At 37.7% G+C, this 24,780-nt stretch overlaps 1 protein-coding gene across 7 annotated transcripts in view; it reads left to right on the top strand.

The window, feature by feature from the left end:
• Window positions 1-22,714, top strand: part of PKNOX1 (PBX/knotted 1 homeobox 1) — a 44,748-nt gene extending 22,034 nt beyond the window's left edge. For all 7 annotated transcript variants that reach the window (XM_069785043.1, XM_009929952.2, XM_009929951.2 and 4 more), the window contains 7 exons: window positions 10,037-10,207; window positions 11,688-11,787; window positions 12,679-12,776; window positions 15,258-15,386; window positions 16,451-16,527; window positions 18,167-18,339; window positions 19,315-22,714. In XM_069785043.1, coding sequence (XP_069641144.1) covers window positions 10,037-10,207; window positions 11,688-11,787; window positions 12,679-12,776; window positions 15,258-15,386; window positions 16,451-16,527; window positions 18,167-18,339; window positions 19,315-19,526 — 960 coding nt within the window. In that variant the 3' untranslated portion in view covers window positions 19,527-22,714. The remainder of the gene's footprint in view (window positions 1-10,036; window positions 10,208-11,687; window positions 11,788-12,678; window positions 12,777-15,257; window positions 15,387-16,450; window positions 16,528-18,166; window positions 18,340-19,314) is intronic.
• The last annotated feature ends 2,066 nt before the right edge of the window (window positions 22,715-24,780 follow it).

Genomic DNA, 24,780 nt, shown 5'->3' with positions numbered 1-24,780 from the left:
CTGCAAGAGTGCTTTCAAAAAGTTATCACGCAGCTTTGGCTGTGGAGCTGTTTGTCTTACAGAAGCTTTTATTTTCAGTTTGGGAACATTTTGAGGCTCAAATAAGGTTTTTGTGTTAGAAAGTGACCCCAAGCAGCGCCCTTCAGAATGATAGGAAAGCAGCTAAAGGAGGACACATAATAAGATACACAATGATACTCTCAGTATTAGTGTAAAGATTGTCAGCTTATAAATGAAGAACTAGAGAACAGGCATTGGCCATTTTTACCAAAGTTACAACTATAACAGAATGGAACTCCCAAAATCTCAATATCTTAGACCTTGTTAGACCTTTGTGGGCAAATTTTGATGCAGCTCATCTGAAAAATATTTATTGATACAGACAGTGACTTAGTTTTCTAAGTAGAAAGAAGCATTGACATACCTACTAAAACAGTTCCATGAATAAGCCCTGTAGCCGAATGGCTGTGTCACTGTAGGAATTAAAAATAGACTATGAAAGAAGAAAAATAAAGGCAAGGGGACATAAATGATAATTCTCTTATTTTAGTTACTGCCCTAGTGGGAGCAGCAGTAGCATGGGGTGCTGTGCTTTTTAGTTTTGGGGTTTTTTATTTGAAATGTGAGTGGTGTAATATTACACTTATGAAATACCTGTAGCACAATATAACGATTGTCTTATGTTTGTAAGCAGAAATAAGTACTTCAGAATGGTTATAATGAGATGGTCTGTCTGTGAAGAGTATGGCTGTTCCATTGGGGTGCAGAAACCCTTGGAGATTAAGGGCCACTAGTACCATCATTTTAGATCTTTCTTGAACAGGAAAGCACTCAGGCATATTAGGGGCTGGAGGGGGAAGTGCATTATTAAGGGAGAAGGAGATAAATACTTTAAGAGCCATTAGTTTCTGAGGAAGACTAAATCCAGGTTAAAAACTGCAGTTCATCACAGACGCTAATTTGTACATGTACACAATCTTGTGGGACCTTTGGCTGTTAAAGAATGAATTGTACACAGAATTCCCCAAATAACATACCAGTTTCAGGATCTTGTGGTTTGACCCGGGCATCTAGAAAGTTGACTACCACGAATGCTTATAATTTTGGAATTGCTTCTTTCTTTATCTCTTTCACTCTCTAATATGTTTGGGGTTTTGTTACTGCTATCAGTGACACCTCCAGATTGCTTCTTGCACATCAGCTGTGAATTTGAAGACACCAGTAAAATTCCCCATGGGTCTTGCTTCAAAAACTTTTTTGAATATACTTGCCTACAATACTTTGCTAAAAAATGAGAGTTAGTTCTGTTCTGCATGAAGCAGGTCTGTTGACTTGCTAAGTCTCAGGTTATTTTCTTCATTTGTAACTCTGAATTCAGTACAAATATAGTTTTGCCTTATCTCTCTAATCCCAATTGAAATTTAATAGTTGGAATGTAGTAGTTCTGGCTCAGTGGATGAGGAGAGAGCAAGGGATGTGGTTTATCTTGACTTTAGTAAGGTTTTTGACAGTCTCCTATAATGTTCTCATAGACAAACTGGTAAAATACGGATTAGATAGATGAACAGTGAGATGGACTGAAAACTGGGTGAACTGCTGGGCTCAAAGTATTGCGTTCAGCAGCATGAAGTCCATGTGAAGGCTAGTCATTGTTGGTGTACTCCAGGGATTGGTACTGGAATACTGTTTAACATTGTCTTTAATGACCTGGATGATGGGACAGAGTGTACCCTCGGTGAGTTTGCAGATGTTGCAAAACTGGGAGGAGTGGCTGATGACCAGATGGCTGTGCCAGCATTCAGAGGTACATTGTGACTTCTGGAGAAATAGGCAAACAGGAATCTCATGGAGTTCTGCAAAGGGAAATGCCAAGTCCTGTAGCTAGGGAGGAATAACCCCGTGCACCGGTACATTCTGTGGACCAACTGGCTGGAAAGCAGCTTTGTGGGAAAGGACCTGACAGTCCTGGTGGACACCGAGCTAAATATGAGACAACAATGCATCCTTGTGACAAAGAAATTCAACATATTTGGGCTGTGTTAGGAAGAGCATTGTCAGCAGGTCAAGGGACATGATCCTTTCCCTCTGCTTGGCACTGGAGAGATGCATCTGGAGGGCTGGGTACAGCTCTGGGCTCCCCACTATTAGACATACTGGAGTGAGTCCAGCAAAGGACCACAAAGATGATTAGGGGACTAGGGCATCTCTCGTATGAAGAGAGGCTCAGAGAGCTGGGACTGTTTAGCCTGCAGCAGTGAAAGTTTGGGGGGATATTACCAATATGTCTAAATACCTAAGGGGGAAATAAAGAAGTCAGGCTCTCTGACTCTTCTCAGTGGTGCCTACTGAAAGGGCAAGAGGAAATGGACATAAATTGAAACACAGGAAATTCCATTAAAAAATAAGAAAAAAATTTTTACTGTAAGGGTGATTGAATGCTGGAGCAGATTGCCCAGAGAGGTTGTAGAGTCTCCATCCTTGGAGATAGTCAAAACTCAACAGGACCCAGGCAAGCTGCCCTAGTTAACCGTGCTTTGAGCAGGGGGGGTTGGATTAAACAATCTCTAGGGGTCCCTTCCAACCTCAACTATTCTGTGGTTTCTGTGAGCCTTGAAAGATTGGTTTCCCAGAGATCCTACATGCCTTGGGCTGCTTCACATGCTTTTGGTTGTACACAAACATACTCTCAGACCTAGCTTACTTTGGTTGTAGATGGGTCTGCTTTGTTCAAATAGTCCTCCCTGCTGATTGACCTGTTTGTGATTTTAGTGGTGACAAAGTTTCTTGGTTTATGTGGTATTCACCTTTGTTGATGGGCTGCACAAATGTGGCTTGCTTTTGCTTGAGATGGATGAGGAAGTATTTGTTTATGTCTTGTATTCCGTGGCTGCTGAGGTCAGTACTATCTTAAACAGGAACCATGTTGCAAAATCAAAAATCTTCGACATTGAACTCCTGTTCTGTAGTCGTATTGTTAGCTATGACTTTCTATTACTAGATACCAAATGAAATCTGAGTGCAACTTGTCCTCTGCCTGTCCTGAAGGCTGGGGACTCTGAACAGCTGACATTTTGACAGGCTGTTCATTTTGTCAGGGGCAATGAGCAGAAGAGCAAAAGAGTTTCTGTCAAGTTGTGAAATAGCTAATATAGTTTTCAGTCTCTTCATCGGCTTGAACTATTGGTGCTTGCACAGAGAAGGCTGTAGCTGGGCAGTTTTTTCTGCCTTGGTTGCATAAATATATACATTTTTATATAGATGAAATATCTCTTTTTAGTAAAGAGGGACTGTAATATTGTGCACCTTTGTTATGTCTTCTGTTCTTGCTGTCCCTTCCTTTTTAACTCCAATGTTAAATCGACAATTCACTTGAAAGGAGAAGCTAGTGAAGACTGCTAATTAGAACGAGGCAGAATGGTGGAGCAGGTAGGCCAGACAGCTACTTACTTTCCACCTGTGCTCTTATCTGAACCCAGCAGAGTCAAACAAATACCATGTAAATGCTTGCTCAGTAGCAATCATTCAACTTGGAGTCAGAGCTAAACTGAGATGGATTGAACGTTATAGTATAGTATAAAAAGCCAAATTCAAGTCCTATCTGAAAAGAGTCACAGGCCTGCCTACAGTAAGGAAATTGGCCACTAATTCAGCTGCTTCAGTTTTTTTCCTTCTTTTGGAAGTGGCACGTAGAATTCAACTACAGTGCACAGTTTTTGTGATGGAGCTTAAACTAACGGGTCCAAAACAACAGAATATCATTGCAGGCTCCATACTGCCTATAGGCTAATTGACTAGATAACAGAAATTGTGAAGGGTCACAGATACTGATTGTAGGGCCTCTTACAACCTTGGCAATGTTTCACATTGTGCACTTACTTGAAATGCCTTGAATATTCCAAAGGAAAAGTTTGGTTTTCATCCAGAGGACCACAGAATGTTAATTGGACAGCACAGGCATTAGATCAGTTTGACCAGAAAGGAGGCTCATTAAGAGCAGTGCATGGTTGTTCTAACTTGAGTAGCTCTTAGTAAGCAACAGCCTAGATTACCTTGTTACTTTGGTATTACGGTTCCCATTCTAAATTAATCAGTGGTTTCCTGCATTACTAGTATAAAGGATTTCAGCACTGGGAAATACAGGTAGCATCCACCTGAAACTTAATTTTTTAAGGATATGCATATATTGCTAAGCCTGGCTTGTAAACCAAATTTCAAACCTTTTTTTAATATCTAGATGGAGGGATTCCATTCATTCTAGTTAACCACTCCAACAGCATCAGTTGGTGATCTTGAAGCAGCATGGCAAAGTGTTATGGTCAACACAGAAATAGTGTTACTAGGCCTTTTACTTTTGCAGTGTCTTTCCCAAGACTGAATGTCAGACATATTGTCAAAATAGGGCATTTGCAGTGAAATGGATGAGAACATTTCTATAAATATTGATGGCTTCTGGATTGGGTCAGAACTTTGGTATTGGGCTTCAGCATATTTAGAAGAGCAATAATTTCTCAGAAGAGATTGTAAGAATTTGGAAAGAGGTGGAAAAAATCGCACTTTCTTGTAGAAGGCTTTTTCTCCTTAAATGAATTCTTAAGGTACTCTGTGAAAAGACCTGGATTAAACATGGTTTTTTATTTGATTTATTTCTATGTTCCTGTTCTTTTTCTATATGTGCATTCACGTAATAGTCAGCAATGATTACTGTTCAAAACCTGCAGCTCTAAAAAACCCACAAAACTGTTATGGCTTCCCTGAAGCATGAAGTTTTAGTTGTTGTCTCTTCCTTTGTCTGAGAGGTGTATAAGATGCCTCTTCTCCTTCCAAGGAAGAGCATACCACAGGAAAATGCAAAGTTTAATTCTGAGATCTGTTGAAAGAAAACTGAGAAGCTTCAGTGCTAGCTCCTGGACAGATTTTATCAGCTTGTCCTGAGATCTAGGAAGTCTTGACATTCTAGGTATGTCTTTACTTTTAATGCAGATTCATCTTCCAGTCAGAAGGAGTTCCAGTCCATCCCTAATAAATATACAAAGAAAGTGGCTTTTCTGTGGGAGTTACATACTTGCTTTTCAAGAACTATTTGCTGCAAACAGAACTTTCAAACTTTTCCCTTCCAACTTCCCTGACTCTGACCACACAGGTTAGGCTATTCAGGGAGGTAAAAGAAAGGTACAAGTTTATGATTTTTTACAGTAAATACTTAGCTCTTACAGATACGCGTGGCACAGCATGGAGTCAGAATTATCCTCTATCTTGGAATGTGTTCTACAGGGATGTTTTGGTTTTCAACAGTTTTGTTCTCCTTTCTGATTCTTGGTCACTCATGCTGTCTGTGTCTCCATTGATTTTTCTCTGAACTTGATATAAGTGCTGATTAGCTGCAAGAAGTGCTGCAAACCTCCGCTTTTCAAATCTTAGTACCTGTGGGAAGGAAGTAGGAGCTGAAGGTTGTGCTCCTGTTTTGCTTACTAGACTGGAAGTGTGCTTTCTCTCCCAGAGCTTTAACTTCCTCCTTATCTTTTTGACTTGTTACTTTGCATCCACCTCTAGTCCTTATATCAAGCATCAGTACCAGAAGAGCTGTTTGCTGTTAAAACCCAAATCTTGGTGGTCTGTATTGCTAGCCAGAGGTTCCCAAGTGCACATGCTTCTTTCTGGAAGTGTGCTCAGCTATATCCCCATAACATGGAGTATCATCTGTTGGAGCTTCTTACCCTTAGCTTCTTAACCTTTGCCCCTTACCCTTTGACATCTCTGTCTCCTTTTCACAGATAAAACAGATCTTGGAACAAACCAGTGAACCAACTTCTTTTTGTTCTCCATTAGTATCCTTTTGTGCTTAGAACTTCTAAGGCGTGGAGGAACCTGTCCCTATAAGTTGTTCAGCATGAGTGTTTGCAGATAATTTTTAGAGCTTTCACAGATTACATTATGTCTTAAGACATTCAGTACTTAACACTTCTTTCTTGCTTTCTGTTACCCAGCCACTGCAGAAACATCATGTTGCCTCAGGGTGGTTCCTACCTCCTGTATAGCTTCTGTTCAGAGTAAACTCTTCCCACGTATGGGTGGCTTTTTTAATTTCCCCACATTCATAGGACCATAGGATGATTCAGGTTGGATTACAAGCTCAAGAGGTCTGTAGTCCAACCTCCTGCACAAAGTAGGGTCAGCTGTGAAGTCAGAGCAGGTTACTTACGGCTTTATCAAGTCTAGAAACAATACAAAACATGGGCTGTTAAATATACTCTCACTTTTGTATTTGAACAGGACACTGCCTTTTTTGAAGACCCCTGAGTTTTTTGTTTCATTTGGGGTGAGGATTTTTGGTTCAGTACCCTCTTCTCAAAGGCTATCCTATTGAATTTTTAGTTGTGTTAGGGAAAGTTGTAGTGGTGGTAAAGCTGGCTGATGTCATCTGAATATTCTTGAGTGAACAAGCCATGCTTTTGCATTTCTGAAAAGTGTTCTTACTATTGTTATCTGCAGAACTGTTTCATAAACCTCTAGTCATACCTTTCCTTGCTATGTCTCGTAGCTGGGAACTCAAAATAGGGGAGGGAGGCTATCAAATCAAAGCAAATGAAAACAAAATACCCCTTCTCCCAGAGTTTGTCTTCTTCCCTGAAGACCTAAATCGCCCCAGAGGGATTTGCTTAGGAAGGTAGGTGAGCTGTGACTGTACATATTTTAATTGCTTTTTGCAAATGAGAAGAGTCATTTGAGTGAGAAGATTACTTGTCAGTATATGGAGATGCTTTCATATATGTTGTCCACATATGTATTTGCTATATGCTTATGTTATATGCCCTGAAATCCATAAAAAATTGTGGGTATATGTTTTAGATAAACAAAAGTGAGCTGGGGGTTATGACTAAGGTAGTGCATAGTGTGTTCTGTGCCCTTTGCACCACATGCTTGAGGCACTGAAAAGACCATCTAAAGCTTTTTTTAGGGCTAAAGATGTCTCCAAATTTAATATATGATACGTTTATGTGTGAATATGCTCTGGATAGCAGTTTTAGCAAGAACTGGAAGTTTTTCAGTAGTCTTCCTCTGCTTAATGTTTACCATTATCTTTATTTACAACAGTTTCAACAATATATGTATATCTCATGGTTACTTCTGACTGTGCATTTCTCTGAAATGATGCTCCAGGTTTATTTCTACAGCTGAAAAGGCTGAATCAAGTGGGTTATAAAAATTCATTCTTCTGTGGCATGTTCTACTTAGTAGCACTAAATAACAAAAACATGTTTGTTACAGATTTTTTTGAAGGTATGCCTTTTAAGAACATAGGAATGAAATATTACTGCTGCTGTGATCTGTCTGGAAACATTTATTTGTATTATCTTTGCTCAACATGGGTGATTTTATCAGGAGTTCTTGATTTTTTTTCTTTTTTCCTTTTTTTTTTTTAATTTTTTTTATTTTTTAATTTCAAGGAGAAAGTGAACTTCTGCCAACAGATTTTAAGTTTGGTCCACCCATGCTGCAAGAGACCAGGAGCCATATGGCCACAATTAGTGTAGTTGTAAATGAGCAAATAAGTCCTGGTGACAGGCATGGCATATTTACAAAGTTTTGTTTGCTTTCCTAACCACAGTAGTGCAGCTTCCTGTAAGAGTAGTGTGACTGTGTGTGGCTCTGCAGAAACCTGGGTAGTGTTACTAATTCTTGGTTTATGGTTAATTTTGACTTTAATTCAATTTTCACTTCAAGTATCAACCATCAATTTGAAACTAAATCTAAGCTGAAGAAAGGACTTTCATTTTTCCTCCAAACAAATGCTGATAAATAAATAATATAAATATGGGTAATGGTTTAAGAAAAAAGAAACCTCCTGACTGAGCAAAACTAATCACTGATATGGTCACATGTTATGTGCCTAAAGGCGTATTTTTGTTACATCAGTTTTAGCCAAATGTTCAACGCATTTGCTAACATGTGCTCTGTGTTGGTCTGCCACACATGAAGAATTTTGTAATTTAAGCTTTTTTGTCTCTGAAACTCTGGCTATTGCAGTATTGGAAAACAATCATTAATAATTCTGAAAGGAGCAGAATATCGTTAAACACAGATGACCTTTGTTTTGTGTTAAAATCTAGTTAAACTTGCATAGTTTAACTTGGTTGTGTTTAAAGGTACTTAAACACAGTTTAAACAGCAACCACTGCTGAGGGCTGTTTTAGAAGATTGCTGTTTTATATACCTCAGCGCTGGGCCATTACACTTATTATTTCAAAGGCTTGTGGTGTCATAGGTTATAAGAGTTACCATATTTTAATTTGGATCAACTGCCTCAAGTCTACAGCTCAGGTTTTTCTGCAGCTGTGCTTTTAAAGATATATGGTGTGGGTTTGGTTTTTTGTCTTTTTAGCCTTGAGAAGGGATAAGATTTCCTTTTTTGTTATCACTTCAGGGTTTTTTTCTATTGTTTATTGTAACATACAATTTTCTACACTGGGTGAGTGTCATACAACTGGAATGCCTTTTACTGAAAAAACAGGGAAAAGATCTGTCAGTGAAAGCTAAAGTCGTTGTGGTGGAGAGGGGAGGACACGCAGAAGTTTGCCTGCCTTGATCTCCTTCAGGTGCTTTGAACAAAGGCAACTTCAGGTCCCAGTTGGCTTCTTTAGTTAGAAGTAATAAGTGGATTATTTAGTAAGCTATCATTTCTGGTCATTGGGTTCAGCGCTCTGGCCAGGTAAATGACCCTTGATATAGGACAAATTTTTCTAAATAATGCTAAAATCAAGCTCTGCACTGTTTCAAAATCATAATCTATTCAGTTTCATAAAACCGAAGGATATTTTTCTTGGAGATATGGCATAGCAAGTTAATGTTGGGGATGGCACGCTCTATAAAAAAAAGTAATTACTTTGCCAATGTGTTATGTACATATTTGAATGTCCTGGATTTCCTACTGCTTCGTGAAAATTTAGACCATCTGGATTTGGTTTTAGCTTTTGATTTTGTGCCATGACCCTTACAATAACCTAAGCTATTTTTATGCAGTATGTAATACCATTAGCTATCCAAGCTTATGAGTATTTTTCTTGCAGTAAGCATGATAAGTATTCTCATCACGTACATGTCTCCTGTACTTCAATTTTTGTTTAAACATGGATTTGTTATTGGGTTTGGTGCTTTGTGTTTAATGGTTTATATTTCAGAAACCATCTCCTCACCTGAAAGTTCTTACATGATTTTACCCCAGAGTTCTTAATCTTTGACATACAATTGCAGAGGAACTTGGAAGCTCTAGGACTGAAGAACTGTTTGATTACTTTAAGCTTCATTGAACATTGTAACAAACTTTGTGACCTCTTTATTCTAATTTTACAGAAAAATAAAAGCTATTGTATTTTTGTTATAGGTGAGATGGCAGGCCATTTCCTCTACCTTTCACCCTCCCTAGCAATCTGTGTGACAAATTCATGCTAAGGGTTTTCCTCAGTTTATCTCAAATTCATCTGTAAGCTTTCGGGTTTCTTGGGTTAGGGTGTAATGTGGAACTGAACTTGGTATTTCTGATATGTAGTTCAAGACGACTATTGCTTACTAAGCCTGTTCCAGCCACACTTTCCAAATAATATGTGTGGATGGGATTGCCTTCCTTCACGTGTGGTCTTATGTGGTGTATGACCCAGAGTAGTATGATGGGGATAAAGATCATATGGACATGCAGGCTCATTCTGCGCTCCCTGTACACCTTAACTGTGCTCTGTCTTCCTAATGTGTCGCATGTGACAGAGACAAAGATTGTATTGTTATTGTGTTTTGTTTCCCCTGTATGGTAGTTTGCTTATGCAGTGGAAGAATACAGGGTTTGTATGCAAACATGTTCCCTTCACATTTCAGGACCATAATGGTCAGAGCTAGGGAACTCTAGTCAGCACTTGGCAATTAGTAACTCTGCTTTAATTGGATGGTTGTTGTTACTGGAAAGTAGTGTTTGCTTAAATCTCACATTAAATATTTTTAAAATTAACAGTTACTTTGTTTCTAAATTTTTTTCCAATTTGCTCCCTAGATGGTAAAAGCAATCCAAGTTCTACGTATCCATCTGCTTGAGCTAGAAAAGGTTAATGAACTCTGTAAGGATTTCTGTAGTCGTTACATTGCCTGCCTGAAGACAAAAATGAACAGTGAAACTCTATTAAGTGGAGAGCCTGGAAGTCCTTATTCACCTGTGCAATCTCAGGTATGTTTCAAATACAGGTAAGTGTATTTTTGCTTAGATTTCCTTAGGAAGTTATAACTACACTTCTATTGCTATTAGTCTGAAGGGTTTCTGCCGTTTCTTTCACTTTCTCAAAATCGGTTAAGAGTAGAAAGAGCTATTTGTTGTATTTATTTTCTTTTGTGCACACCTGTGCACCACTGCCTGATAGACAAACTTCTTGAAATGTCCGGAACGTAAAGTCACTTTTTTTTTGTTTGTCTTCCTTTTATGATTTCCTTCAGTTCAGCAAATAGAGATATTCAGAATAGTCTGGATTTAAAATTTTGTTGGAAGGTGGCTAGGAAACAGAATAAACAAAGGAGAAGAAAAAAAATTCCTTGTTAAGAAGGTCTCCTTAGTCTAGTCTGCTTCATTAAAACATTGAGATGACTGATACTTTTTATACAGTCTGTATTGTGGAACAAATAGACAATGTCTGATGGATTATAGTTGCAATATTTGAGATGTATGTCATTGCATGTGACCTGGGGTAACTGTGTAGTTATGAACAATACCCATTTCTATACACGTGAATCTCAGTTTATACATTGTTGACACTACCTAATGCAATAACCAATTGCATTTTTTGTAGTAAATTGACAACAGTTAGTACGTTATGGTTGATGCTTCTGCTGTTAGATGCTGGAAAGTGAGCCCTGCCATCTGAGTACCTACTAGATACCTAGTCTTAGGGGATGGTCCTTTTCTGACTTAATAATGTGTTTGATGCTGTGTATTATGAAAAGCCGCAATGACTTTTAAACTTCACTGTCTGAACTCCTTACTTAGGTTTTCATGTCTGGAAGTGTGGAAAGGAAAGTCTAAAATCAGACCTTTTAAAAGAGGTTTTTTGTATATCTGTTACAGTCTTCTATCGAGACAGGAGGGACTGAATTTTGCATTTAGTTACAACAGAGATTATTCATACATATTAAGGAATGTGTAAGAGTTTGCATGGTCAGGGTTGAGTAAGAACTGTCCTGAGCAGACTAAAACATACTGGGCATCTTGAATACATAATACATTATTTTGAAATTGAAGGGATTAAGGTAATAACTAAAATTGAAAAGCTTTGATGCTTGTAATAGGAGCATCAAGGGTCCATTTCATCTGTCCTTTTCCCTTGTGCCTTTGAAACTGTTTCTCTTAGTATTTATATACCTAGAATCATTTCTTTCCTAAAATTTCTCATGATAGTTTTACGTCTTTTCTAACAGTTGCTTTCATGAGGGTTTTCAAAGGTAATGGTTGGTGATAATGATAAAGTTAATGTAGGTAATGATGAACCTCTAGTGAAGTCTCTTTCTCTTTGAAGTTAATCCTGTATGTATTTAGACTCCAAATGTATTTTTAGAGCCAAAATTACACAAGCATGCTTTATCTGTTTCAAAAAAAACCCAACTAAACTTAAAAAAAAAAAAAAAAAAAATGCAAGCAACTAATTGTTTTATTTTTCTAGCAAATTCCAAGTGCCATCGCAGGCACACTCAGTCCCCAAGGGATTATGGTGCCAGCATCAGCATTGCAGCAGGGAAATGTAACTATGGCAACAGTAGCAGGTATGACACAGTGAAGAAAAAACTGGCACCTTGGTCTTCATTTTGGTTTCTTTTTATAGTTGTTAAAAAAATACACAAATATTTTTTTAAAATGTGTTTTAACTCTAATACCTGAAAAGCTGTTACAATACAGTCAAGCACCTTACTGGCTTCTGAATGTTCCTTTAATTTATATGTGTACCAAGTATGCATCTGTGAGTGGAGGTTACATATATATAATATTAAGAGATCTTTTTGTGCAATGCTACTTTTGTTAGAAGACACTTCAGAGACTGGGGTGTTTTACAAAACAATTCTGTTTGACAAAAAAATGCATTACCTAAAATATTGCACTTCCTAGCTGTCTCATGCTCTATGGAGTTTTTACTATCGAATAGGGATGATGCTTGAACTGAAATGTTTTATCTTGCTTCTAAGCAAGGTTTTAAAACAAACAAACAGAAAAAACCCTTGACTACAGATGCAACAAAGCAATGTAGTCGGCTCCTACAGCATACACTTGCAGAGAGGTTACCCTGAGGCACAATATGTGCTTTGTGGCTCTGGTGCCCAGGACCCACTATGCATTCACCAAGATTCTGTCACCTTGGTTGATCTGGATACCAGCTGACTGCCCTAACCAGTCGACACACATAGGTGTGGTTTTGGTGGTGTGACCCTTGTTGGCTGAAGAGTTAGCTCAGTTAAGACGCTGAACTATTTTATAGCCTGAAAGTCATGGCATTTTCCTTTGAAAATGGATTTAGAATGCCTAAAACACAGGGAAGAATAGTTGATGTATTATCAAAACCATTGTATTGTCTGCAGTGCTGATGTGTTTGTGTGTTTAAAGAGAGTAATATTTGAAGGCCTTTTACTTACCTATAATCTTTGTTGCTGTTTTGTTTCAAGGGGGGACAGTGTATCAGCCAGTCACAGTGGTCACTCCACAAGGTCAAGTGGTGACACAAGCACTGTCACCTGGGACTATTCGGATTCAGAACTCTCAGGTTTGTTTCATGGGCTTCACAGAATAGTATTCTGGGTTCAAATAAATCTCACTGGTTTTAAGAGTTTCATTTTAAATTTGACACACTGTCAGAATAAGCTATGTGTACCCGCACAGAGTGACTAATGTAAAATTAATGCAAGCTCTTCTATAGGAGTTACAAGTTGTATAACGTGCGATAAGGTCCCAGACAGATCTCCCTTGCCATGACAGGTCATCGTAGTTCCTACCTGTTAAATATCTTTTTTACTGATGGCAGAAAAGAACAGGTACACAGATTTAAAAACAAAACAAAACATCCCACCCCCAAACCCAACAAACAAACAAAACCCCACCAAACCAAAAAACCCGCTGAATTAAGTAGACACTTTTTCGATGACTAAAACTTTTCTAATTGTTGAACTACGTTTACGGCTGGATAGATTTGCTATGCTGCATAATGGTGCCACACTGCTGTTGTCAGAAATGTGACTTTTTGTCATGATGGCAACCACTAGTACTGTGAAACTGTATGTATTTCAGAATTTATGTAAGTTGAGAAGCATTTTGCCATAAAACCTTCAAAATACTCAGTTGAGACTATGGGAGATCTCACATTGGGCTCGTTATATCATACCCTAAAATATAAGGGCCAGCACTCTTTTTGGGGGAGGCTCTTAAGAGTTGGATCTGGAGAGCTCAAAGAAACAAGTAAGGAAAAGGAAACATGAAAACTAGACCATCTTCAGTTAGGGAAAACCTTGCTAGCTTTCTCCTGTAGCAGGAAGTGGTAAATCAAATCTTCCAGGAATCCGGAGTCAGTTAAAAATGTGAATGAGGAGCTGCCATCTCCACAGCATAAAATCTGTTGGGAATCACTGACTCAGTCTTCTCTTCTTCCTTCTTCTGACCTTCCAACCGAAAAAGTATGCTTAGAGTATTCTTATCGTATTTCTGTTGGCAGTAGCATATATGTACTTGCCCATATTCTTCCCTAGGATGCATGCAGTTCTGTCTTCAGATACCTTTCAGAAATAAATGTGTAAAATTACTCTTCTAGACTGAAGTGGTTTTGAAGAAAAATGCTTTTTATACCTCTGATGAAAAAAATTAAATACTGAGTGGAAAATAGTCCCTATAGCCTATAAACAAAAAGAGGACTTGACCTTCTATATATATCTGTGGCTACTCTTGATGTTAGTAGGACTCTCCTACTATACATAGGTTCGGACCTGTGTTCCTTGCCACCCATAGGAAATTCTTTTTCAAAATATTTTTCAGTGTTTCAGAATGCTGTGGAGGTAGGGGAAAAATACTGGGGGAGAGTTATTGAAAGTTCATTATAAAGCCTACATACACAAGCAGATTATTTAGAATAAAATATTATTTTGGAAATAAAAGTATGCTTCAAATATATATATTTGTTGTAATATATATTTGTTGTAATATATATTTGTTGTAATATATATTTGTTGTAATATATATTTGTTGTAATATATATTTGTTGTAATATATATTTGTTGTAATATATATTTGTTGTAATTTGATAGCTTAAACCTCGTTTAAAACTTGTTTCATACAGGACATAGACATAATGACTGGGTTGAAGAAATTGCTCTGTGCTGTTGGAAAAAACTGATTTGGAATGGTTTAAGTTATAATTGTCTGAAATGTAATCTCATATGCAATTTATGTGCTGTTTCTTCTTATCTCTGCGTAAGCATTTAAGAATGTATTCCCTAATGTTCAGATGACCAATGTGCAAATGATTTGGTGTATCCATAGGAAGTGATAAAGAAAGAAAAAGTGAGAAAGAAATATGAACCTCTAGGAAAATAGTAAGAGTGTTGTAAAGTCAGTTAAGGGTTCTACCATATATATCTTCTTGCTCTTTGAGATTTTGGATGCATTTGTTTAGCAGGACCTTTAGCATCTTTGTTTGCACCTCTAGCATAACAACTAATTTTATGAAGTTATTCATTTAAGTCTTAAATCAGTACTATTTTACAGCTTCCATAGTTGTTTATGTTTGCACACAGCGATTATATTCAGCATTGTGTTTTTCAGTTGCTCTTCACATGTGCAAATCACTAAATAGGGTGAAAAGGCAATCAGATCCCTAAGATAGTGTAGATTAATACAGAGGATTAATCTGACATATACTGAATAGGTGGATTTTATTCTAAATTATAGAAAATCAACATTTGGCTATTGTCACAAGGTCACATAGCCTAATAACAGCCGTAATTCTTAAAACAGAAGTTACATGAAATGTGGAAACTATAGAAATCTGATACAGCATTTTCCCTGGATAAAGACATTTTGGAATGCTATTGTAGGAGAGCTGCTATTGTAAGTCTTCCCTAGCAAATTAAGTAGCTTTTTATAATCAGCATGCCTCAAGCCTTTTCATTCCTTCTATAAATGAGTTACTCATACATTGATACAGAATACTGCTATTACTATGTTAACTGCCTTATTTCTTCTAAAATTGTATGTGCAGCTTCAGTTGCAATTAAACCAAGATCTAGGCATCTTGCATCAAGATGATGGCTCATCGAAAAATAAGAGAGGAGTTCTTCCCAAGCACGCTACAAATGTGATGAGATCTTGGCTTTTTCAGCACATAGGGGTAAGGACTGAACATGATCAGGAGTCACAGGTTTTTACGTAACTCTTTTATGTGGTCTCTTATGATTTTGCTTCATAAAGAAGGCGAATTTATTCTGTTGTCATTTGTGTAATCTCAGTTCAGTTTTCCCTGAAGTCATTTGGAGTAGCTCCACTGTCTAATGTCAGACACTTTTTTTTTTTATTACTGTTTTAATAAGTGTGTTACATTTGTACCTCATGATCTCAATAAACATTGTGAAAAGGGATCTTTCTTCATTTCACTGTGTTGAGAACTTAATGCTCTCTACACCCTGGTTCATGGCACAAGGAAAAATGGTTCCTTCTGTGTTCTGTGGGTTTGGGGGGGGGGGGGGGGGTTGTGGTTTTTTGGTTGGTTTTTTTTAGAGAGAAAAATTTTAAGTTTTCTGGCTTTATCTCCTTTCCAACAATCCTTCTAGTATGTACCAAGTGTTTTACTATCTACTTGTGCTTTCAATAGAATGTCTTTCCTTTGCACACTTATCCTGAAAGGATAAATGGGTCTCAAGTTGTATCACAATGTTTAGTTGATTGATTTTTTTTTTTTGGTCTTTTATAACTATTTTACAACAAACAAATGATACAGGGAAACTGCGTGTATGTCTCGTATGTTACATGCACTCTCTTCATCTGTTTAGTTTGGAGTAGCTTTATTTAAGTAGAAAATGCGTGTCAGTACTCTCATATGACACTGCCTTTAGACAGCATAACTAATCAGATCTTATCACATGCTGTGTTGCCCAGGGATCACACTGTTTAATAAAGCCTGTCAGCTATGAGAAGCTTTTTCTTCTGAATTAGACATCAGCAGTTTAATGGTATCATATACACTTTCAAGGATAAAATCAGTTTTGTGTAGTAAAGCACTCTTTGTTAAATGATTTTTATCTGTAAAAGTTTGTGAGGTTTCTAAAGTTTGTGTTTTAACGAGTCAGATGGTCTTAATCTAGCAGCTTTAATCAGTTGTAATAAAGGAGTTCTTATTTTTGATGAGGAGATGAAACAAGCTTATGCCTTTTTTGTTTGCCTTTTTGTCCTGTTTAGCATCCATATCCAACAGAGGATGAGAAGAAACAGATTGCAGCACAAACGAATCTGACACTACTCCAGGTTAACAATTGGTAAGAGCAAAAACTCTTACTTAATGTCTGTTGGTGTTTCCACGTGCTTACAACATGGAGAAATAGTTGAGAATGTAACTTGGATACCTGGAGTTGAACTTACTGTTCTACATGTGTTACAAAATATGTATAAAAATATAATAATAATGCACTCATACATAAGCATATTATTTTTATAGTAAGGTATAATAATACTTGTGCCGTTTAAATAATATAAGGACTGCAGAAAACTTTTCAACGTTAAGGAATTACACTCTGTTCTATTGCTGAAAGAGATGGAAGTACTCTCATGTCTCTTCTGCAAGTAAAGAAATAGAAGTTTAAAGGCATTTAGTGACCTGAAGCTCTGGAAAGTGTTCTCTGGTAATCATGGTTGCAAATGTTTAAGAAGTTACCATCAACAGATACTCATTCTGCTCTTGTATCAAAGGATGCTGTCCCCTGAGCAATGATGTCTGAATGGAGAGTGTCAGTACCTCAACTACTCTAGTTCATGGCTCAACATGTTTTAGCACGTCTAATCTTCACTAGAGGTTTAAGATAATACGCCTGCCCCTGCAGAAGAGAAATGAAGGTGCTGACATGCATCCTATTCTGCTTGTGGTATTGGTTCCTAAAATTGTTGCAGCTAAGTCCCAACAGGGATCTTCCTCAGATTTCAAAGATGACGCTGGCTGCGTGGCTGCAGAGGGGTCCAGTGGGGAAATACTCAAGATAGTGGCAGTACACTGATTCCAAAAGTGGAACAGTGTAACTATGCCTGTGTGACACGGTAGTAACGGAGCTCTATGGTACTGGGATCCGACTAATGTCTCTGCAAAGCATTGCATTACACCATGTCGACCTGCCAGCTGCACCCTACTTCCTTCCATTGCAGGTAAAGATGGGTCCTGGATGTGTTTTGTCAGACTTAGCAAGGGATGCTATCCTCAGTCACAGCTCCTTGCCACAGTTAGCTACATTGAAATTGACTCGGTTAACTGCTGGTACCGAAGTGAGATGTGGTTGAAGTATTTTCTTGTTCACTAGCAGAAAGGGGAAGGGCAGCGATTAGCGTGCTAAAGTATAACAAGTGAAAATCAGGGAATGAAAAGGAATTGGGAAAGATCTGAAAAATGTGTTTGTTATTGTCTCCTGGAAAAGGAACCAGACCTTGGAAAGCCAGGGAGCCTATAAAATAAGTAATGCGGGAGCTTAAGGAAGTAAATGAAACCAGACAAAACTAACTAGGTTAGGCAGAGGCTAGATATTAGGTGAACCCTAATGAGAGGAGTATCAGCTTTCTGAGCTGTGCTGTCAGCAAGTTTTCTGGTGCTTAGTTTTTAATAAGATCTTGCAATATGTACATCTGTCATGCTGTCTGGAGAACTTCCCCCTCTGAGGTGGGGGGGGGGGGAGAAATGCTGCTAGCAGCAAAATGATAGAAGTACTTTCTTAGCTAGTTTGCCAAAATCAAAGGATGCCAGTATTCTAGGAGCAGTTTTACATATTAAAAAGAATGTCAAGCCAAGCTGGTAGGGATAAGATTGTATATTCCTAATTTTTTTTTTTCCCCCCACTGCATACTTTGCATATCTGAGAGAGAGAGAATTTATAGCCGACTGGTCATAAGTACTTCTTGCCTTTTGATTGTGTTTAGGTTTATCAATGCTAGAAGGCGAATTCTTCAGCCAATGCTGGATTCCAGTTGTTCTGAAACTCCAAAAACAAAGAAGAAAACAGCTCAGAACCGACCGGTTCAAAGGTTCTGGCCTGACTCCATTGCCTCAGGAGTTGCTCAGCAGCAATCTAACGAGCTCACGATGTCGGATGGTAAGGAGAACTGGCTAAATCACAGATAATAAAGTTGATTCCTCTGTAACGGAAATGATCGGTTTGATACCTTTGGGGGGAGGGAAACTTCTTGATACTACAGTATAAATGTGTTTTTATTCTGGAAAAATGTAACAGAAATGTGTCAATTTTCTCTCTTTAAAAATTTTCTGTGTTTTGGGGGGGTATTTTGTTGGAATTTATCTTGACAGACTATTGCTTTCGTTTCAAAAGTTATGAAGCAACAGAACTTAGCTGCACTTCTAACCTTTTTTCTTTCAGTATACGTATGCGTGTTAGTAGCATTCTGTTTGATTAGCAGTATTGGACTGCAGTTTCAGTTTCATGACTCCCCCATCCTGTTCACATTCTTTTCACTATTGCTGGAGGGACTGAGCATCTGCAATTCTGTGTATGCCTCGTGTGTTTCAAGTTGTATGCTGAGAAGCAGAGAAATGTAATGGAGCCTCCAAAGACTTACAGTGAAGTGACTTCCTTAGCATCAGTTCAAAAAATAGACTCAATTTAAGAAAGATAAATAACTGCTTTAATCTCAGGACTATCCTTTCTGTCCTGCCGCCTGCTGCTTTATTTCTTTCCAGTTTGTAGCCACTTTTCCCTCAGCCGCCACTCAATCTGACAACAGCTTTATCCATTTAAGTCACCTTGAATCTCTATGAACACTTCAATTTTTCTGCAATGAATTAAGCTGGAATAAGTTGTGGAAATGGTCTCGTGGTGATTGGAGAATTAGTGTAATGGGTGTCCATAACTCAGCTAAATTCAAGATTCCTGGCCAACTTAATTCTGGCATTTCTTGATATTTGTTTGACAATCTGTATAGCTTTTATTTTAATTTAGTTCCTTAGGTTTTCTTCCTGTTGATTAGAAACAAACTCTGTTATATATAAATATGTATTACTTAAAATCAGAAACCAAGAAAGATGCTAAAGTACTACAATTGTGCTTCTCCAGGTGCTGTTGTAACAATTACAGCTCCAGTCAACATGAATGTAGACAGTCTCCAGTCTTTGTCATCCGATGGTGCTACTTTGGCTGTTCAGCAAGTTATGATGGCAGGGCAAAGTGAGGATGAGTCTGTAGACAGCGGTGAAGATGATGGAGGAGATCTCTCAACAACAAATATCAGTGGGCTGGTCTTGGATAACAGCGATTCTCTGCAGTAGGAAGCAAGAGAGTGTGACAAAATGTTTAGGAAAAAGAATGGACTGACTGACTGACTGTTTTTATAGTTTGCACAGCAAACATTTTACACAAGTTTTATTTCTAATATGTTTTATATGTAGATATAGAAGGGTGCACTTTTTTGTATTTCATAGTAAGCTTAAAGAGTGTTTTTGCAGGTGCAGCAACTTCTTTCAAATGTGTTTTTTCATTTCTTATTTCAGAAAATTTTATCTAGTAATATAAAGAACCACATAAGCACCCCTTTGTTATATGAATTGGAAGTGCTGCAATTTCTAAAGAATTATGCAGTTTCAATTAGTGCTGTTATTTAACACAGCTCTTGATGGGCAGGTGATGTAAATTTAAAGCATGTGACACTAGTGTGTGGAACTTGATCGTTAAGTTAGATGCATATATTTGAAAGATGCTTCTGCACCTTAAAAACTGCTAGTCTGAGGTGGACAGCAACACACATAAAAAGAAAATGTTGATGTGTGATTCAGTAGCGAATGTATGGCAATTTAAATAAGTTTAGTTTCTCTCATAGTCTGTGAGCCTGTTTATCATTTGCTATAAAAACTCCTATTTTTACCTTGCTGGGGTTATTGGATAAAAAATATTTTTATAAATTCACTAGGAATTGGGATGACGACTGTATTAAGCAGGACGGGGAAAAAAAAAAAAAGAATTTCCAGAGGGGAAAAAATAAATATTTAGTATTCCTATTTGGAAGGTCTGAAAACTGACCAAATTTAATAAACAAGCCTACGCTAGCATTCTATGATTCTCAGCTATCCCACAGTGATATATTATATTTGATAATAGCATAAGAACAGCCCACTGTTTGATGGGATTTTGATATTGTCAAACATTGATTTATATTATGTGTAAACTAATATTCAGATTACATTAACTCTGTGTCTAGACTTGTATCTGAAGATATTTGCTAAATGAGTATTCAGGTAAGTAAATTCAAATACCCACAATTTTTCCAGTTATTAGAGAAATTTAGCAGTTTATAGTTTGTACAACTGAATCTGAAAAATGAAAAGTTGCCTACTATATGCTCATGAATTCTGCTATCACTCTGCTATTATATTGCATTTTAAATATTTTCCCCTAATACAAAAAGAAATATAACTTATGGATTTATATAAAATTTCTTCAGATCTGAAGGATACTACCAGATTATACAGCAGGCTTTATTAGAGTAGAAATCCTTGTGTGTCATTTAAAAACTAAGAGGTAGTGATGACAATGCTTTTTTTTTTTTTTTGGTTGGGGTTTTTTTTTTTTTGGTGGTAACATTTCATTTCTTTTTTTCCCAAAGTTTGGAGTCTGTGTTTGTCTGTCCATGAAGACTTACTTTTGGAACTCTGTATTTACTGTTGTTAAGTACAAATAACAGACTCCAAGAGTCTCATGGTATGATCAACGTCCTCTTTTCCCCTTGTCTGTTTGTCACAATGCTGGGTTAGATCAAGGCCAGAACTTCCTTCTGATTTAGACCAAATCTAGTTGCGTTTCTAACGTGACAAGGAAAAAAAAGTTAGCTTTCAGAATCTTTAGATATTGTATTTGAACAAAGTCCTTTGACAGATGCAAATATTTAATTGAATACTTAATTTCTGCTTCACAAAACACTCAGCCATGTGCTTAGGTCCCATTGATTTCAGCAGGATTAATGCATGTACTTTTCGACATGCTTAAATGGTTGGAAGCTGGTCTTTAAAGATTGTCTTTCAAGGCAAGCATAAGTTGGTGTGAAGAAAAACTTCAAAAATAAATGTCAGTAGCATTGGCATACATATGTGGAGAATACTAGTTTTCAGTGACTAGTAGCTATTTTGAAAAATTGGCGTTGGGTTTTACTCAACACAAGTGATGTTTCTGCTCTGGCTTTCACTTATTTCTGGCTGAGGATGTTGCTGCTTAGTTCAAGTGCTGTAATGATCTACTCCAGCTGGAGTGGTAATTTCTAAAGAATGTGTTTTCTTCTAACTTCTCTGCTTTGCCGCTAATGTGCCATGTTTTTTAAAGAGCATAGTAAATGAATAATGAAAGATTTAATTAGGAAGGCTTTGACATAGCATAACTATCTCAAAGGCTATTGTCAAATCTAGCTTGACCCCAAAACATTTAAAGACAAATCATGCTCATTTGGAAACATTCAGCCTACTGCTCCTACAAAGGGTACCTGAGATGACTAGAACTGAGAGACAGATTCTGTATTTTTCTTAACTCTAAGTGCTTCATCGCCCTCACAGTTTCCATTATATAGTAGGTTATATATGTTGGTTTGTTGGGGGTTTTTATTCAGCTACCTTTGTTCACGTTTAATAGTGTGTTAATCCTTGTACTTCTAGCACGTAGGCAGATGAATAGTCTACTTCTTGGTGCATACAGGCCTATGCACAAATATGAGCTTTTCCAAATCAACCTATGCTGGAGGAACAGGCCATTTCTCACTGTCTCCTTTCCCTCCCTGACCAGTTGTTGCTGCCTCAGATCTATCAGCAGAGCTTTCCCCAGCCTGCTTTGAAGTAGTTTAGGAAGCACCTCAGCTGGCAGACTTGTTTGGGGTAGCAAGTAGCCAGCAGCAAAGGGAAGGGTAAACCAAAATGGGCAAAACTTGTGTGGTTTGGAGATAATGTGGCAATGGGCACTTGCCCACGCTTGGAAACTATGAGAACTGAGATCTTAAAAAGAGAGAGGGTATTAAGACAATTTAATATCTATACAGCTAGCTGGAAGAGGGTTCAGGAATATGTAGTTTATGTGCCACTTGGAACTCAATAGGAAACAACAAGGCATCAGGGTTTGTAAACTTCTGAAAGTTTATTTATCAGAAAGAAACTGTTATCTGGTTAGGTTTTTTTATTCGCCCCACCTTACCTGCAGCAGTTTTATTTTTCTGAAACATTTGCAGCCTTATCTTCAGCAAGTTTATCAATATCTGGAAAGTGAAGTTGGCAGAATTTATTGTGAAAGAGGGAATACGGAGTAGTTTTATTGTCAAATTAGAAACATAAAAACATAGGAACGTCAATTCCTAAAACTGAAAAGGCTTTACCAAGTTAATCAAAGGTATTGCCTAATATATGGAACTCAAACCTTGTCTTTTAATTCAGTGAGAATTCTGTAGTGGTATGAACTGCACAGAAATTCTTGTTCTTTTCATGATTTTTTTTTTTTTTTTAAAAGTGTCCTCCTTTTTTGCTGTGTAAGAAAGATTGCTGGTTTAAGCAAAGCATCACTATTGTTGTGGTCTAACCCCAGCCAGCAACTAAGCACCACACAGCCGCTTGCTCACTTGCACCACATCAGAATGGGGGAGAGAATTGGAAGAGTAAAAGTGAGAAAACTTGTGAGTTGAGATAAAGACAGTTTAATAGGTAAAGCAAAAGCTACGCACACAAGCAAAGCAAAACAAGGAATTCATTCCCCACATCCCATGGGCAGGCAGGTGTTCAGCCATCTCCAGGAAAGCAGGCCTCCATCATGTGTAACAGTTACTTTGAAAGACAAATGCCATCACTCCAAATGTCGTGTCCCCCCCCCTTCCTTCTTCTTCCCCCAGCTTTATGTGCTGAGCATGATGTCATATGGTCTGGAATATCCCTTGGGTCAGTTGGGGTCAGCTGTCCCAGCTGTGTCCCCTCCCCACTTTTTGGGCACCCCCAGCCTCCTCGCTGGTGGGGTGAGAAGCAGAAAAGGCCTTGACGCTGTGTAAGCACCGCTCAGCAATAACTAAAACATCCCTGAATTATTGACACTGTTTTCAGCACAAATCTAAAACATAGCCCCATACCAGCTGCTATGAAGAAAATTAACTCTATCCCAGCCAAAACCAGCACAACTATTCAGGAAAGGTACATGTTTGCATTAGTTAAAAAGTCTTTATAGGGGACCTAACTTTAAACCCATGTATAATCCCCCCCTGCCCCCAATTGAAGTCATATTAATATGCAATAGAACTAATTTGTTTTTAAAATCAATGTAATTCTCCTGCAATTATGGTTATTGAAACTTTTAATTTGTTTTCTATGTAATCTAGATCATTAACCCACAACAGGGTTCTCAGTCCAATTTTTCCAAGATTTCTGTAACAGGCAAGGCAATTGCTGGTTGTTCTTTAACTTTAGAAACATTGTGTTTTAGTAAATCAATTCCAAATTGATCGGGATATATTTTGAAAATACAGTTCCAAAGAAATAATCATGTTGGAAAACATTTAGAATCAACAGGCATAGCTCTGGCTCTGCAGAGAGTTTCCTAGATCTGGATATTGGATTAAAGTGGAGTCTTGCTGACCTCATGGAAACTCTGTAAGGGTGCATGTTGGGCTGCATTTACCTGCAAGAGAATTGGTTCCTTGTTCTGGTCCCTGATCACTATTAGGAACCTTTCGGAGAACCCTCCAACTTTGTCTTGCCTGCATACTTAGGTTTTCTTCCAGTGGAAACCAGGGTATGGACAAAGGGCTTAGAAGGGCAGGAATTTGCGTTGACCTGGTGTGCACCACATATTGTTTTGATGTTCAAAATGTGGCCAGAAGGCAGACCTGTACTGAGGAGTTAGAGTTCCCAGTTCCTGTGCTTTAAAAGTAGCTTCGGGCTTATGGATATTCTGGTGGAGTAAGGTCACAAAGACTTAATGCATGAATAATGTATCTATTTGCTTCTCTAATCACGTGGAAAAAGAATTAGAAGGCAGTTCAGCTTCCTGACGTTAGGAACTTGACAGCCCAAAGGGTGAAATAAAGTCTTTCCAATGGATGATAGTTTCATAAAACCATTAGACTTGTAGCACTTAAACAAAAACCTAAACCACCCTGGTTATTTTGAAAAATTGGAACACATGCATTTAATAGTAATTGAAGTTGATTTAAGATTTATTTTCTGAAGCTGAGTTGTCTTGGAAGGAAAAAAAAATGAATATTTGTCTATGCAAGACATAAATGTCAAAAATGTGTGAATTACCCATTTTTAGGTGCTGTACTGTTATTGTCTTTCTGACTTCTGTTACTTTGATTAGTCTTTTAAACCTTTCAGCCTTATATTCAGCTTAATTTTTAGAGTTGAATAGGCAAAATGTAGTTTTGAAATCCTGTTGGAAATGTAACTAACCTTCATTCCCTCATGAAAATCTCGCATGTTAAACAATTAAGTGAAATGTTTTGGTTTCCTAATAATAAATTCAAACTCTCACCATCTCCTAAAAACAGAGCATATCCGTGAAAATGCACGTTTA

Source organism: Haliaeetus albicilla, chromosome 6 (genome assembly GCF_947461875.1).
Source record: "Haliaeetus albicilla chromosome 6, bHalAlb1.1, whole genome shotgun sequence".
Taxonomy (NCBI): domain Eukaryota; kingdom Metazoa; phylum Chordata; class Aves; order Accipitriformes; family Accipitridae; genus Haliaeetus; species Haliaeetus albicilla.
The sequence above is the reverse complement of the archived record's forward strand: the minus strand, read 5'-3'. Positions and strand labels throughout refer to the sequence as shown.